The sequence below is a fragment of the Dendrobates tinctorius genome, unplaced genomic scaffold, assembly GCF_039654945.1.
Source record: "Dendrobates tinctorius isolate UK_male_01 unplaced genomic scaffold, ASM3965494v1 ptg000398l, whole genome shotgun sequence".
NCBI classification, from domain to species: Eukaryota; Metazoa; Chordata; class Amphibia; order Anura; family Dendrobatidae; genus Dendrobates; species Dendrobates tinctorius.
In genome coordinates this window covers 626,511-642,792 of record NW_027362064.1, presented here as the reverse complement: position 1 = coordinate 642,792, position 16,282 = coordinate 626,511, and the positions used below count along the sequence as shown (strand labels likewise).

At 44.1% G+C, this 16,282-nt stretch overlaps 1 protein-coding gene across 2 annotated transcripts in view; it reads right to left on the bottom strand.

The window, feature by feature from the left end:
• NME7 (NME/NM23 family member 7) overlaps positions 1 to 16,282 on the bottom strand; it is a 238,141-nt gene that overhangs the window by 217,496 nt on the left and 4,363 nt on the right. The window contains exon 1 of one of the 2 annotated variants that reach the window (XM_073563789.1): positions 6,181 to 6,272. The exons of the other annotated variant lie outside the window; for it this stretch is intronic. Within the exon in view, the coding sequence (XP_073419890.1) occupies positions 6,181 to 6,243 (63 nt within the window). The 5' untranslated portion in view covers positions 6,244 to 6,272. Of the gene's footprint in view, positions 1 to 6,180; positions 6,273 to 16,282 lie in introns of those variants that run through there. 2 annotated transcript variants of the gene reach the window in all.

The window sequence follows — 16,282 nt, the reverse complement described above, 5'->3', positions numbered from 1 at the left end:
AATCGAACTTTTTGGCAACAATGCAAAACGATATGTTTGGCGTTAAGGCAACACAGCTCATCACCCTGAACACACCATCCCCACTGTCAAACATAGTGGTGGCAGCATCATGGTTTGGGCCTGCTTTTCTTCAGCAGGAACAGGGAAGATGGTTAAAATTGATGGGAAGATGGATGGAGCCAAATACAGGACCATTCTTGAAGAAAACCTGTTGGAGTCTGCAAAAGACCTGAGACTGAGACGGAGATTTGTCTTCCAACAACACAATGATCCCAAACATAAAGCAAAATCTACAGTGGAATGGTTCACAAATTAACGTATCCAGGTGTTAGAATGGCCAGTCAAAGTCCAGACCTGAATCCAATCGAGAATCTATGGAAAGAGCTGAAAACTGCTGTTCACAAACGATCTCCATCAAACCTCACTGAGCTCGAGCTGTTTGCCAAGGAAGAATGGGCAAGAATTTCAGTCTCTCGATGTACAAAACTGATAGAGACATACCCCAAGCGACTTGCAGCTGTAATCGCAGCAAAAGGTGGCGCAACAAAGTATTGAGTTAAAGGGACCAAATAATATTGCACGCCCCACTTTTCAGTTTTTGAATTTCCACAAAAATTTAAAATAACCAATAAATTTCGTTCAACTTCACAATTGTGTCCCACTTGTTGTTGATTCTTCACCAAAAATTTACATTTGGTATCTTTATGTTTGAAGCATGATATGTGGGAAAAGGTTGAAAAGTTCCAGGGGGGGCGAATACTTTTGCAAGGCACTGTATGACCATGTGATATTTCAGATTTTCTTTTTTAATAAATTTGCAAAATTTCTACATTTGTTTTTTTCATTCAAGATGTTGTGCAGAGTGTACATTAATGAGAAAAAAATGAACTTTTTTGAATTTACCAAATAGCTGCAATGAAACAAAGAGTGAAAAATTTAAAGGGGTCTGAATACTTTCCGTACCCACTGTAACAACTGTGAGTACGAAAAGAGGCATAGATGCTCATCATGAGGAGAACATAGTTATGTCTCTTTACAAGTCACTAGTGCGGCCACATTTAGAATACTGTGTATAATTTTGGTCTCCGATGTATAAGAAGGACATGGCTAAACAAGAGAGGGTGCAGAGAAGAGCGACAGGTTATTAAGGGAATGGATGGACTGCCATACCAAGATGGTTATTAAATTTGGGGTTATTCAGTTTAAAAAAAACAAAGGTTTAGTGGGCAATCTTATTACAATGAACAAATACATGAGAGGGCAACACAGAGATCTTTCTAATGATATTTTTACACCTAGGCCTACAATAGGGACAAGAGGAAAGAAGGTTTCATCGTAATCACAGACAGATTCTTTACAGTGAGAGCAGTGAGACTATGGAACTCTCTGCCGTATTACTGTATGTTGCAATGGCTCATTCACTAGTAAAACGCAAGAAAGGTCTGGATGCCTTTCTTGAAAAATATAATATTTTACAGGTTATGGCCATCTGATTCTGTGATGGGGCGTTGAGCCAGTGAATTAGTCTGTGGCCATTCGTGGTCCCAAACAAATTTTTCTGCTAATAAGAAGCTATTAGTGTCTGCCCCATGGGGTTTTTGCCTTCCTCTGGATCAACATAGGTTAAACTCGATGGACTTATGTCTACAGTCAACCTTAAAAACTATTAAGCTAGTTTGGAGCAAACAAAACAGAAACTCAACAAATGCAAACAATGTATCGGGTTTTGTGGTCGAGGTCCCTATGGAATGCCTAAATGGGTATTTAAAATAGTATTTTTAAATCCAGCCTACTAGAATTCCTACCCGTGACTATGTTTTATGGACATGCATGAATACATAAGATGACAGCTAGATGGTGAGTGCCAGTATATCTATTATCTTATGATAAATAGATGAATATGTCATATCGATACTGAGCACCACCTTGTTGTATCAGATCCCTATCCCTGAAGATATTAGATGCATGCACAGTGCATGCGCTGGGGGGGGGGTTAAGTCTGCAGTCACACTTTGGACTGGACTACCCCTCTAAGAAGGCCAGTGGTGGAAGGGTAACATGAACTTTTGTTAATTTTATTCCAGCCCTGAGACTTGCTTATCTAATCACCCCTATTCCTCTAGTCAGTCCGTTCATCAGATTGGGAATGATGAAAAGAAATATCTATTTTAGTCAGGGCTTTCTGCGACTTGTACCCCTGACATGATTACAGATCAGTCTTTGGGATTTATAAAAAGATTTATCTGAGGCTGTAAAAAATCTGGATAAGTGCCATTCTGTTACCAGTTCCAGTGAAACATAAAATCTCACAATAGTTGCACAACTCCATTACTTGGGACTTTGTACCTACTCAGGCATTTCAAAGCTAATAGTGTAAGACTTCAAGGTCAGGTACAGAAACGTCAGTCATTCTACTCATTTGTCCTTAAGGTGGGAACATAAGCTTTAAGGTTCTTCACCTTGCTAAGGGTTGTATGAAGGACATTCCAACCTCCCAGCATCCTTTGATAGTACAGGTAAAAATAGCTATCATAGAACATAATGTCAAAAAACATCACAGAAAAAAAAGATGCAGCCTCACCATCACCAGGTCAGATTACCAATGCTCTAGCAGGATGCAGCAGACCCCTCTAGCCATTTATAATATTACTATTAGGACTCGCAATTGTGAGGTCACTTGGCATGGGTTGTGAGCTTACCTATTTTGGCCAAAATATTGACCAATACCTCATGTAATGTATCTATCTTGCACATTATTCATCTTTTCCATCCCCATCCTGTTATACATGGGCTCCATCACACTTGCACACATAACCCATTCTACTTACCTTCCCTGCGCTCCCTCGCAGCGTCCTGTTCTGATTTCAGCTTGTAAGCAGCGAATGGCAGAGATGTAATTCGCTGCTTACATGCAGAGGTCAGCTGCCAGAATACTCACTGCTCCCCACGCCCGGGACTATGATCGTGTGGTGCAGTGAACATTCATCTTGTTTAATAGCAGGCACACTGTAAGCCGCAACCGCCAGCTGCCTGCAGCAGCTGGGCAATCACGTCTGCCCGCTATTAAAGAAGATGAATATTCACTGCTCCATGCGCCCATAGCCTCTTGGTGCTGGCTTTAGTGCATAGATGTGTGAGGAACTATGGGTGTGAGGAGCAGTGAATATTCATTTTCTTTAACAGCGGGCACAAGTGTTAGCCGCAGAAGTCGGCTCCAATCTCTTGTAACAAGCTCGTCGGCCGCGGCGGCTCCCCCAATCCCCCTCCCATCCACAGTCGGCACATTCGAACTAAAAAATGCACCCCACATTTTCCTCCAAAGTTTTGGATGATAGAAGTGTGTCTTATAGTCTGAAAAATACCATATACAGAGATCGGCAGCCAGCCTGATCCAACAATATGGGCATCATCAATACGCTCTAAGTCAGACACAGTGCCACACCTGTATCTGGGTGACTGGCGTACTATGCAAACCTCATCTGGGTGCATGTAATACTACATAGCCACCTCCACCGTGAATTGGTTGTTAGGTTTGTGGGTGGCTGTAGATCAGTATTTTGCACCTGTGTTTCCCTTGCCTTTATCAAGGAGGTCTACTGCATCCTGCTAGTGCATTGGTAATCTGACCTGGTGTTAGCAAGGCTGTATCTTTTTTCTGTAATTTTTTTTTTTCTTCAGATAAAAATATTGCTAAGTTCAGTTCACACAAAGCAAAGGACATCTCCTGGCAGATAAAATTGCAATCACTTATTAATGTAAGATCAGAATTTCTCCCCAGACAGAGCAACACTAGACCAAAATCACATGTCAGTATTCTTCAATGAGCCCGCCAGCTCCCGACTGCACAATCCAGTTCACAAACCTTTGTTCACTTTTATGCTTTATTAAGAGATAAGGTCAATACAGGCCCCTTTATATGTACTCTAAAGATTACATTTTTTTTCCGGCTAATTATTTTACCAGAGCACACCACATGATTACATATGATAGGACAACATAGGGTTAAAAGGCCCCCAGACACTTTAGCCAACAGTCATCAGTACTTTGCCGATTTTGGTGGGACCAGCTCACTATCTTAGGTGTATTGGGGCCTTTCAGCTATCCATCAATATATTTGGTTGGGAGAAAGGAGAATTACTGACCTTCAAACAAAGCCTGATCTTTTTGTTCTCAGGGAAGACAAGCCACCATCACAGGTGTATAGCAGTGGTTTACTGCCCTCACCAAACAAAAATACGTCATTGACCTAGAAAAGCTAAGTCAAGTCCCAGAGACGGCTCTAACTTGCTGCTGCATAGCCACAGATTCAGGAGCAAGTTTAGTGGGATCTGTCCTACCGAACCCTGGCTTGTTTGCACTGGGTCTATGAGCCTCCAATCCCCATTCTCATGAATGGTCCTCTACACGTAATTGACAGCAGCTTCAGTCAAACAGGGATCTGCAAAGTTCCATTCTCCTGATTAGTGGGGATCAAGTGGTGGGACCCTACTGACCTACCTGGTGAAGAATTGATTATTTGGTAACTTATGTAGGGAACCATCAGGTAAAGTACTGTATGGCAGGTATGTATCACCGAGGTGGTTGGCCTCTCTGATGCAAGTCCTGCAATTAAGTACACGAGTAACAACCGGTTAATGAGGGGATTGTTTTTTAAGTGGGCATGATTTTGGGTCCTGGATTACGGAGCAACCAAAAGAAACAGGGTGGAAAAAGTCGCTCCTATACATTCCAACTCGAGGATGCTCGTCTAATAAGCAGCTGGGCTAGCACAACAGTGTATGTAGTGCTTGGAGAGGGGAAAAGACAGTTAATAGTGGAAATCTCTGCCAGAGCCTGAGAGGTGGATCAAAAGTGAATGGGTGGGACTGTTTTGAAACGTTTTGACTACCCAGTGAAAGGACTGTTTGTTATTTGCTTGTGCCAGAAAAAGGCTGTTCTTTTCATTTGAGCGCTGTGGAAGTTTATGAAGTATAAGGGTATGTGCACACGATCCGCAGTTGCCGCGGGTTTGACGATGCATATTCATGCAGCGTCCAACCCGCAGCAGCCAGATGTTACAGCATAGTGGATGGGATTTCAAGAAATCTCATGCCCACTATGCGTCCTCAGATGCCCGAGGACACAGACGTGCTTTCCAGACTGCAACACGTCAATTTCTCTTGCGGAGCCACTAGTATCTGCAAGAGAAATTTCACGAATAGAATACACTGAATTCAGTAAATCCGCACAGTTCAGTGAACACCTGCGGATTTATCTGTGTTCAATAGACGGCAGCGCTTTGGATGTAGCGATCATGCGATGTGTCAAAAGCGCTGCTACTGCCGGATCGTGGGCACCCGGCCTAACAAATCTTACACTGCGTAACACAAAAACTCAGTGCCTGTGTGTGCCCTAAGAGCTACCAGAGTGTTAGAATCCCTATCCTCGGTATTAATTCCAATATTGCTGACAGATCTATTTTCTACTAGAAGAAGCATTCCAAACTTAGGCCATAATTTTATTTTTCATTGTTTATTTCCTTCCAAAAACTAAGCTACTTTCTAAACAGTCTTCATTAATAATTTTTCACCACTTTGCTGCTGCAGAGCATTGGTAAGTCTCTTTTTTAGCGAAGTGATCTACAAAAAAACATACAAATCCTCCAGAGCTCCTACTTGGTTCTGCTATCTCTCTCTGCTGTCTCTGTACTTTCTCTCAGTCTTAAAGAAACTATCAGGAAAGAGGGAAGTAGACTTATCTTCACAGTGTAAAGTGGAGAGAAAGCATCTATAGCTCACGGAGGGCAGAGAAAATGGGCTGTATATAAGGAGGAAAGCACTTGGAGAGAATAAGTGCAGAATAGAAGCTGTGCTGATATATGAGCAGTGAAGAAAGCTCTGGATACACACAGACCTCACATCCAGCCTATATTACTGGGAGTGACTGTCACAAGAAAAAAAAATCTGATGCTAGGTTACAGCTGCAAACTGCATACAAGGGGGTCTGAAAATGAATGAGGGAAAGACTGCAGACTGAAACTTATTGCAATTAGGTTAACTGAACGTAACAACTAACGCAAGTAAAAATCTTTTTTTCCAATGTCAAAGGTGTCCATAGCCTTTAAAAGGGTTGCTCCCTGTCACTAAATGAATGTCAATGGCTGCAGGTTATCATAAAAACAACAAACCAAGCTGTACTTGCCTTCTCTAGGTCTGCTGGCGAGTCTCTGCTACTGCTCCCGGTGCTGAGCAGTGGCTGCGGCATTGACCTCACATCCACAGTGTATTGACTGATTGCTGCGCTGTTGACATGATGTCAATGCCGTAGCCAATGACAGACACCGGGAGCAATGGCTGAGACAGGCCGGTGGACTAGGGGAAGGAGAGTATAATGCGGTTTGTGACTTTATAATAAAGTGCACCCTTTAATTCTTACTACGTTTCATTGGGATTGTGTCACCTGGGCCATCCCTTACCATACGCCCCATTACAGTATACAGAAGTCATAGCAAAATCTTCCACTTTGGACTCTAGCACTATTAGTTAGAAGAGAGCGGCTATAAAGAATGACTATTTAGATTTTAATAACGTAATACACTCCTTTTAAATAAAGATTAGCATAAAATATTACACAGAATATGTTTTTAATTCAAATGTCCCTAAAGGAAAAAACTCCGATCTACTGATAAGGAATAGGGGGCATGACCTTTCCAAATCACTGTTTTGTGCCTCCTTTTACACCTATCCAGGGAACCATTCACACCTTTTATGGGACCAGCCTCTCTATGAAGTACTATGAAGTATTTCTCTTGCACCCCCTGCACAGATTTCTGTCCCTACAATCAGTGTGGCGGGTGTGCCCCCTATTGAAAGAAAAGGGGAAGGACAGGGAAAATGGCACAAGTGTGAAGGTGAAGTGTGAAGTAAAAGGGTCTCATAAATCATTTACTATGTCTCCTGGAACAATCAGGATTAACAGTTCACACAATGACATGATATCTTGTCCATGGATGCCCTTTGTCCTTTAGATTTATGCAAGGGAGATAAAATTTGAACCCATTTTACAACATTAAAAGTCAGTAACACTTTACCTGCTGGAGGTTTGTTAGGCAAGCTTCACCGGGCAATAACACAAACCACCACAGAAGACGTGTGTGAGGTCAGGCTATGTGCACACGCTGCGGTTTTTGCTGCGGTTCTGCTGCGGTTTTGGCCGCAGCAGTTCTGCAGACAGTGTACAGTAGCATGTCATCCTATGTGATTTACAATCTGCTGTGCACATGCTGCGGATTTTTAACTGCGGAAAAGTTGCAGTTTTAAATCTGCAGAAAGAAAGGACATGTCACTTCTTTTCTGCGGATTCTGCTGCGGTTTACCATCTCCTCCATTGTAGAGATGATAAACCGCAGGGAAAACTGCAGGCCAATCCGTAGGTAGAACCGCAGGTCATTAGATAAAAAATCTGCAGACCAATCCGCAGTGTGTGCACTTAGCCTAAGAGTATCTACCCATAAGTGGTCTTCACATGTAAAAGGACAGACACCTTTCATGGCATTCTTTTTACTTAAATGCATGTAATTTGGGATAAAAATAATGATTTTTTGCAATTGGATATAATTAACAAATGTGCACAATTTCCTCTGTTAATTTATGCAGCTCTAGAATGAGTTAGGCTAAGTGCACACGTAGCAGAAAATTTCTGCTGGAAAACCTGACTCCCTTCCCAGAAACCGTGTATTTTCCGCGCGGTTTTTATGCGTTTTTTTCCGCACATTTTCAATATGCATAGAAATAGCCAGAAATGCGGAAAAATCCGCGAAATTAATGAGCATGCTGCGTTTTTGGTTTTTTCGCGGAAAAAACGCATCAGTATGCGCAAAAAGTGCAAAATGCATAGAAATGAATGGGAAGCTTATTTTTAGCGGTTTTATTGGAAAATCCGCCAAAAAAATGCTGTGTGTGAACACAGCCTTACTGTAACTGATATGGTTAGATGAGATCTCTGACTGAGGATCTAAGGAAGAACGTTTCTCCTAGTGAAGATGGATTAAGGAAACTTATAGGCCACAAAGTGCTGCTCTAGGAATATAAATATGTAAAGAATCTCTTCACAAGGAAGAGGACTTGATCTCTGGTGCCACCCATTGGATGTAGGAATCCTAAAAGTCATTATTGACTTTTTACAATACAACCAACAGGTGATCTCTTGATACTGAGATCAAGTCCTCTTCCTCTCTGAAGAGGCTATTTGCATATCTAGATTCCCTGAGGAGCATGGCATGGACTAGAAGTCTCCTTACACCGGTTTGGCACTCTCCACAAGGAGAAATGTTCCCCCTGAGGGTCCCGTCACACATAGCGACGCACCAGCGATCCCGACAACGATATGACCTTGTTAGGATTGCTGGTGTGTCGCCAAACAGGCAGATCTCAGCAGCGATCAGGACAGCGACGACGCCGGTAACAAGTGCGCACATCGCTTAGTTACCCGCTGTGTACCTTAGATACCAGCGCACTGGTGCAGGGAGCTGGTAACCAAGGTAAACAGTGGGTTTCTAAGCGCCACACGGCGCTTAGAAACCCAGTTTACCTTGGATAACAGCTCCCAGCACGCTGATCACTGGTCTCCCGCCTGCCACACGCAGCGATGCGTGCTGGCCAGCGGGAGACCAACGATCAAAAAAAGTCCAGGGCTTTCCAGAGCGATCAGCGATACCCGTGGGGGGGGCGGTCGCTGATACCTGTCACACACAGCGAGATTGCTGGTGAGATCGCTGTTGCGTCACAAAACTTGTGACTCAGCAGCGATCTCGCTGTGTGTGACGGGGGCTTTAGACCCTGACTCAGGGGCCTCTCATCTAGCCATATCAGATCTCCTGCTTTACACTCATGAGGGACAACACCCTAGAATACGTGTCTGTAAATGGAGTTTCTGGTTTGACTTCTTATCCTAAATCGCGTGGCAAAGCTTGTTAAAGGGTCGATATTGACTTGTAGGATTGCTTCCTACAATAGGTGGCGCCAGAGATCTTCCTCTCTGAAGAGGCTATTTGTATACTGAATGCTATGGAGTCCTGTCTCAAAGCATTGCTACTGTGCCAGCTCTGGTGGACTGCTAAGTGTCAGTGAGCCATGGGAATAAATAACGCCACAGTAGTGGCGCCAGATATCATTTCTAATATGGTACTACATTAGTCTAGATTAATACAGGATTGCATCAGCTCAGCTCACTAATGGAGGTCACACACCGACTCTGCAGCACTGAATTGGCTGCCTTGAACAACTATTAACTAAATGCACGCAACAGATAGAAGTGTAGGTGTTTCTACACAAAGTAAGAGTTAGCCATTCTTTTTTTTTTTAATAACCTTTACCAGAATATTTTTATTATTTAGGAAAAAATAAATATATTTTGATGGAAAGGCTTTATTATGTTACCTAATGAAGTATTTGAAGAAGGTATCTCATAAGGACATTATGGAGGGGAGTCTGCAGCTGGCGAGACCCCTCTAACAGCCAGAGGGGAGAGACGCCAATAAAGATGGACTTGCCTTGGCCACCCAAGCCTAACCGTGTCGATTATTCATGATGTGGATTACAATCAAATAATTTCATTATAAAGTGTTGTGTTTTAGCACTTGGAGAAGAGACAATCCCCGGAGGGTTATTTTGTGCTGCCACCTTATTATAGAGTCTCAGAAACAAATCATGGATCAGGCAATCAATGAAAGTCCGAGGCTCCCGAGAGAAGGTGGAAGCTCTGTGTCTTCAATCACCTCGTACATTAGCGCCATGTAGACAGGACCTGACGGGATGCAGCCGCTCCCCGGTGATCACATGACCGGAGAGTATGTAGAATGAAGAACGGACGTATTGGGCCGGATTCATCAAGGATGGCATTATGCTGCGTGCACCGGAGTCATTAAAAAGGGGAGGCCTCTTAGGAAGTTTGGCGCATCTTTTAGCCACTGCGCACGTCATAAGAAATGTACTCTAGTCAGGGGCTTTACTGCATGCCTGGCATCACAAACCACTTATGGCAGATATTGGGATGAATTTGTCGGGTGCACTTAGCCATTCCCTCTACCCCAAAGACTGAGCGCCACCATCTTTTTACAAAGTTTGCAGTGCTGGCCAAGACTGACATAAAACCAGAAAAGGCAAACATTTTGTAATAATTAAGCTAGAAAACTGCTCTCCTTAATAAAAAAAAAGACCTCAAAATGTTTGGGGTTTTTTTTGCTAGTGTATAAAAATAATAAATCATTAAATTATACTTAAAGAGGATTTTCAAGAAACAAAATAAAAAATTAACCATTACCCAATTGAAAATGTCACCGGTAGACCCTGCCTGATGATGTGCCGTGCATGTGACTGCTATAGCCAATCACTGGCTCAGCAGGGATGAATCATGAGACGGCTCAGGCCTGGAATTATCTGCAGTAATGTCATGTACAGCAGGGAAAGACTGGTGAAAACAGATGGTCGCTGCGGGTTGGACGCTGCAGAAGTACGCAGCGCCAAACCCGCAGCAGTTCCTGATCGTGGGCACATACTCTGAGGTACCAATGAAGAAGCTTCAGGAGAAACACCGCCTGAGAGTTCCTGAAGCTTTTCCCTGTAACACAACGTGGCGCCTCTAAAAGATGCCGCGTGCACATCCCCTAATGTTGTACTTAGAGCCGACTTCCATGATTACAAAAAAAAGTTTCTATAACTTAAAAGGAATGCAAAAATGTCACGTACAGGCGTTACTGACCCAGGTGAGGTCATAGATGAGATTTTGCTCAAGAGTCCATGGAAGAGACGCTTACACCTGAGATAGGAGCATTGTGGAGCTGCATCTTTAACAGGGCTGACACGGGTATAAGGCACTGTACCATTAAAGGGAGTCCGTCAGCAGGTTTTTGCTATGTAATCTGAAGACAGCATGATGTTGGGGCTGAGACTCTGATTTCACCGATGTGACATTGATTAGACTCTGTGCTGTTGTTGAGATACAATGAAGGTTTTATCACCAGGAGGTTATCACTGCTTGGATGACAGTACACCCAAGTCCTGGTCCAACCATGCCCCACCTTCTGAAAAGCTACTCACTGTCAGCTTTCTGAGCTCTGCTTTAGTCTACATCTAAAAACCCTGATAGTTTACTGGGTGAAGCAGTTGTGCCACAAAGTGACACGTCACTGGATTCATGGTCTCTTTTCCTATATTATGCTGCTCTCAGAGGAGGTAGCAAAACCGGGTGATAGATTCCCTTTAAGGCTATTGTATGCAGCCTCTCTGTATAGCATTGCCTTTGCAGTGGCTGGCTGGCAGCCACCTGACCTAGAGAGTGGTATTATCGGCTATATAATGCTATTAAAACGCTGGTAGGTGTTGATCCACTGCTCCACTGACCGGATTTACCCTGGAGGGGTGTAACTAAGTCACAACCTTGTCTTCACTAGTGCCTCTGATAGGGAGAATAGGCTTTGGCCACCGGATAGCCACCAGGTGCTACTCCAGGGCAATGTCCGGGGACATGCAGCAGCTGCCTCATGGGTCAGAGCACGTATACGAGGTATAGAAGGGGCGAGAAAGAACTGTAGTCAGACAGTCCGGATTAGGGGCAGACAGCACAGGTTCAGGATACGCAGCGGAGGTCAGGAGCGGAGAGATCAGAGAGGACAGTAGACAAGCTGGGTGAGTAACGGGATAGATAAACAACCAACACCTTGACTGGGACCGAGATGCCAACAGTAAACTAGAACCTAAGCTCAAGTAATGATGTGGAGGGCATCGCTCTCTAATATAGCACCTGCTGGTTGGAGGTTGGGTGGGGAATGCCGGGAGTGATGAGGCAAGCAGAAGGGCAGCATTGCAAGAAGATGGGAGGTGCCGGCCCAGGACCTGTGAAACACGTGGGACCGGACCACACCGGACCGCCCCCCCCCCCGGGTGAGTATAATAAAAGTTATGTTTCTTATCTTTCAGGCCGCATAGGGGCTTATTTACAGCATGATAGAATGTTGGAGATAAGTCCTGAAAGGCAACGGCTGTTTTATATTGGCCAAAACTGCTGACAGGTTCCCTTTAAGCTATTATTATTTTACATGGGGGAAATATCATGATTGAGTTGGGGTTGTCCGAGCAGTGGACATACTTAATGTGTGCAATTACCCTTAAAGGGTATTTTCAGCAGAATTACTGGAGTGTTGGCAGCAGAAATGCTGCATAAAATACTGTCATTTTTTGTATGCGTTTTTTAATGCATTTTTTTACCCAGTCTTTAGAATGTGTAAAAATGCTAGAAAAACACTCAAAGAAATGACATGCAGCAGATATGAAACGGCTTCAAATCTGCAAAAAAACAAAATCACAGTGGGCATGAGATTTCAGGTGTCTCATTCACTTTGCTGGCGCAATAAAACACCAAGTTGTTTTTTGCAGGAAAAACAAGATAAAAATGTGACGTGAACATACATAGGAATTAACTTGCCACATTGAGTGTATACTAACGATTCCTTTGGTGAATGCCTTTCATAGTTGGTCTGTGAATGTCGTCTTGGACATCAATGCTATAAGCTAAAATGAGAAGTCAGACTAGAAGACCGATGAGTGTCTTCAGAGATCTGCGGCCTGCGCTGGACGCCTAGTGACAGGATGCAGATCTCTCATCTGTCCAGAGAAGGGGTTGGTGATCTACAGGACATGATCAGACATTACCAATGTCTACAGTACAGTCTGCCTCTGTACGGTACAGCAGGAAGATTTGGCTGTTAATGCAGCACAGGATTTCACCTCTAAATGAATGTCATTGTTACAGTCGGGTTAGGAAGGAACAGAAAGTGCTGCAGTGCCACCTGGCAGCGTGCTGAGGGGTGCAGAAACCGACCGGACACTTGGAGGAAGTACATCCATTACTACACTGCATCTGGAGGTTTCCCTCACAAAAACACCTGCGTCTTCTGAGAAGCTTTCAGCAAAAATCTCCTGTTTCTAAAGAGGAATTATTCAGAACTGATGCTGGTCAGGAGGGAGAATAATTAAGTGAGAACTCGGCCTGACACAACAGGTACGATTACTCATTTTTCATGTACTTGGGAGAGATCCGGGTCCTCAGACTCCCACTGATCGAAGAAAGCAGAGTGAAGAAGAGGGGTATGGGCTCAGCAGAAAGCGTGGGTGCAGGTGTTCATGGAGGAGCGGAGTTTCTGCCTAGTCAGGTTCAAGCAGTTATCATGGTATAACTAAGGCTACTTAGGCTGGGTTCACACGTAGCGGAACTCTTGCGGAAATTACCGCGAAAATTCCGGAATTCCATTCCGCTGGAAAATCGCATTTTAAATTCCCGCGATTTTCCCGCGGAAAAACTAGCATTTTGCAAGCGTAATTAGCTTGCAGAATTGCTAGCGTTTTCCAAGCGATCTGGAGCATCGCTTGGAGAACTGATTGACAGGTTGGTCACACTCGTCAAACATAGTGTTTGACGAGGGTGACCAACTTTTTACTATTGAGGCTGCCTATGCGGCATCAATAGTAAAAGATAGAATGTAAAAAATAATAATAAAAAAAAATATATTGTTATTCTCACCTTCCGGCGTCCCGCGCAGCCTTCCCGCCTCTTTCCACGCTCCCGGTCCCAGTAATCCTTTGCGACAATTACCGCGATGACGTCCGTTCTCGCGGGATCACGACGTCTCGCGGTCATTCGCGATGACGTCGCGCGAATGACCGTGAGACTTCGCGATCCCACGAGAACGGACGTCATCACTGGCAAAGGATGACTGGGAGCGTGGAGAGAGGCGGGAAGGCTGCGCGGGACGCCGGAAGGTGAGAATAACAATATTTTTTATTTTAAATTCTATTTTTTACAGGGATATGGTACCCAGAGGACAGTCTCCTCTCCTCCGGACCGTGCGTACCATCCGCAAATGTTCTGCTTACTTTCCGCATGGTGTGCACAGCCACATGCGGAAAGTAAGCAGAACAATGCATTCCTATGGGTGCGGGATTGCCGCGATTCCACGAAATTAATGAGCATGCTGCGTTTTTTTACCTTGAAGCGATTCCGCCGTGGTAAAAACTGCAGCATTAGCACAGCATTGCGGAATCCCATAGGAATGAATGGGATGCTTATTTTTCACGTTTTCGCGGCAAAATCGCGCGGTTAAAACCGCCGCGAAAAAAACGCCACGTGTGAACTCAGCTTATCACTTAACGGGTTTTTTGCAGCCCGTTATTGTGAGCCTTTCTTACGTGCCATATCGCCACAAAAAGGCGGTCTGCCGCAATAACGGACCGCAAAAAACTTGTGGTTTGCCGTTTTTCGGTTTTCTAATACTATGGAAGAAGAATTGCAACAAAGAAAAAAAAACAAAAACGGCGTTTCGCAAAGGTGCACGTAAAAAACAAACTTCCATTTTTTGCAGGCCCATAGAAATCTATTGGGGCCGCAAAAACGGCCAGCAAAAACACGGTATGTATAAAAGAAGCCTAATAGCGCTCTGCAGATCCCTGTCTGGATGCAGCGGCGGTCGCTCTTTGGGGCTGCCAAATAAAGCTTAGGTTGTTCTCTACCATCTCCAGCAGTGCAATACAGAATGAATGGGGTCGCGGTGCGCATATCTGACCACCACTCCATACAGACAGGGCTCTGCAAGTAATCAAGGATTAGTCCTATCCTTAGAAGTTAATCATTTCCATTTCATGTGTCATTTTGCAGAAAATTAGGCTTAATTTCCACCTGTGCTATACACAAATCGATAATGGAGGTGGCGACGCTGCAAAGCAAAGTTAAAGGGGTTGTCCCCTACCCAGACAACCCATTGTAAAATAAGAACAACAGACACTCACCTCCTGCATCAGCTCCACTTCAGTGATGTCAGCGTCAGGGCACCCATGTGACATGTTATGCCATGTGAGCCCTGCTGCCAATCAGTGGCTGCTATTGGACTGCTGTGCGCTCACGTCTTCGCAGCGCCCTTGAGGGGGCGGAGTATCTGCTATTTTTGTTTTACAGAGGGGACTATTTTATTTAAAAAGGGGTTGCTCAGGTAGGTTTTCCTAATATAAACTAAACTATTTGATATGGATGACAACAGGTCACCACGAATATTGTACCTGCACTGTTGAAGTGCAGGCGATCTATGCTCGGCCATACTAAGTCCAGAGAATAGTCCTGCGCATGTTCCTGGGACAGACTTCACTTCCAGATTCCAGCGGATTATAGGACTTTGCTCTGCTCCTAGTAGGCCTGCGCTTCAACTGCACATATACAAGACTCGCGGTAATCTAGGGATGACGTAGGACACATCCACCACATCAATCAAGCCAGGAGGACGGCAGCTACAAAGATGGAGGAGGTGCCAAGAAAAGAAAATCTTGGTTGTCTCCGTTTGGGGGAATTCCACCCCCTTGACCTATAGACATTGAACATAGCCTATACGTCTGATGAAGGCTCTTTACCTGGAATGTTATCCTAATACTGTACTTATCACGGTATAACCAATGGATATGACAATCTGACAATAAATCCTATGTGAAGCATCTCCAAGTGTCTTTAGGTGAGCAGTGCCTTCACTATGTCTACTATTGGTCTACAAGAGCTCAGAGGTTGGCTCAAGAAAAACTAGCCTACTTCTCAAGCTAACTATTTCCCTGGGTGTGTCACCTATCTGTTTGATTACTATCATATCAAGCACTGATAAGATTTTGGTGATAAAAAAATGACTGACAGGTAACCTAAAACACAGATGGATTAAAGAGGTTGTCTAGGACTTATTTTTTTTTTACTATGGGCCTAAAACTAACAGAAGCAACTTCCTGCCTGTTGAAACCGACACTGGCTCACAGTGGTCAATAACTGCTCCTGCCGGCGATTCGGCTGTTCGAAGTCAACAGAGAAGCTCTTCCTCTTCCGAGCTGCTCTGTCAATGGGGCATAACTGCCAGCATCATGCTGATAGACAGCCGGCATCCTGCAGTTAGGCAGCAGCGAGCTAGCTGTCAATCAGCATGACGTCAAACAGTCACAGCCTGTCAGCAGAGCAGATGAAACAAAAGTTAATTGTAATCAATAGATCTTGGAATAATAATAATTTACACAATTGGGTGGGTTTAAATAAAATGTTCCAGTGCAGAGATAACCTTATAAATGTGTCCCAGCTTCTGGCTGTGTTCCTGAGAAATGTTACCCCTTTCTCAACAGCAATGGCATCCAGTTCTCTAATAGTCTTGGGTTGTCAAGAGATTGGGCCAAAAACAAAGAGAAGAGCTCACTGCCTTCTACAAACAAGGAAAATGATACAAAAATATATATAT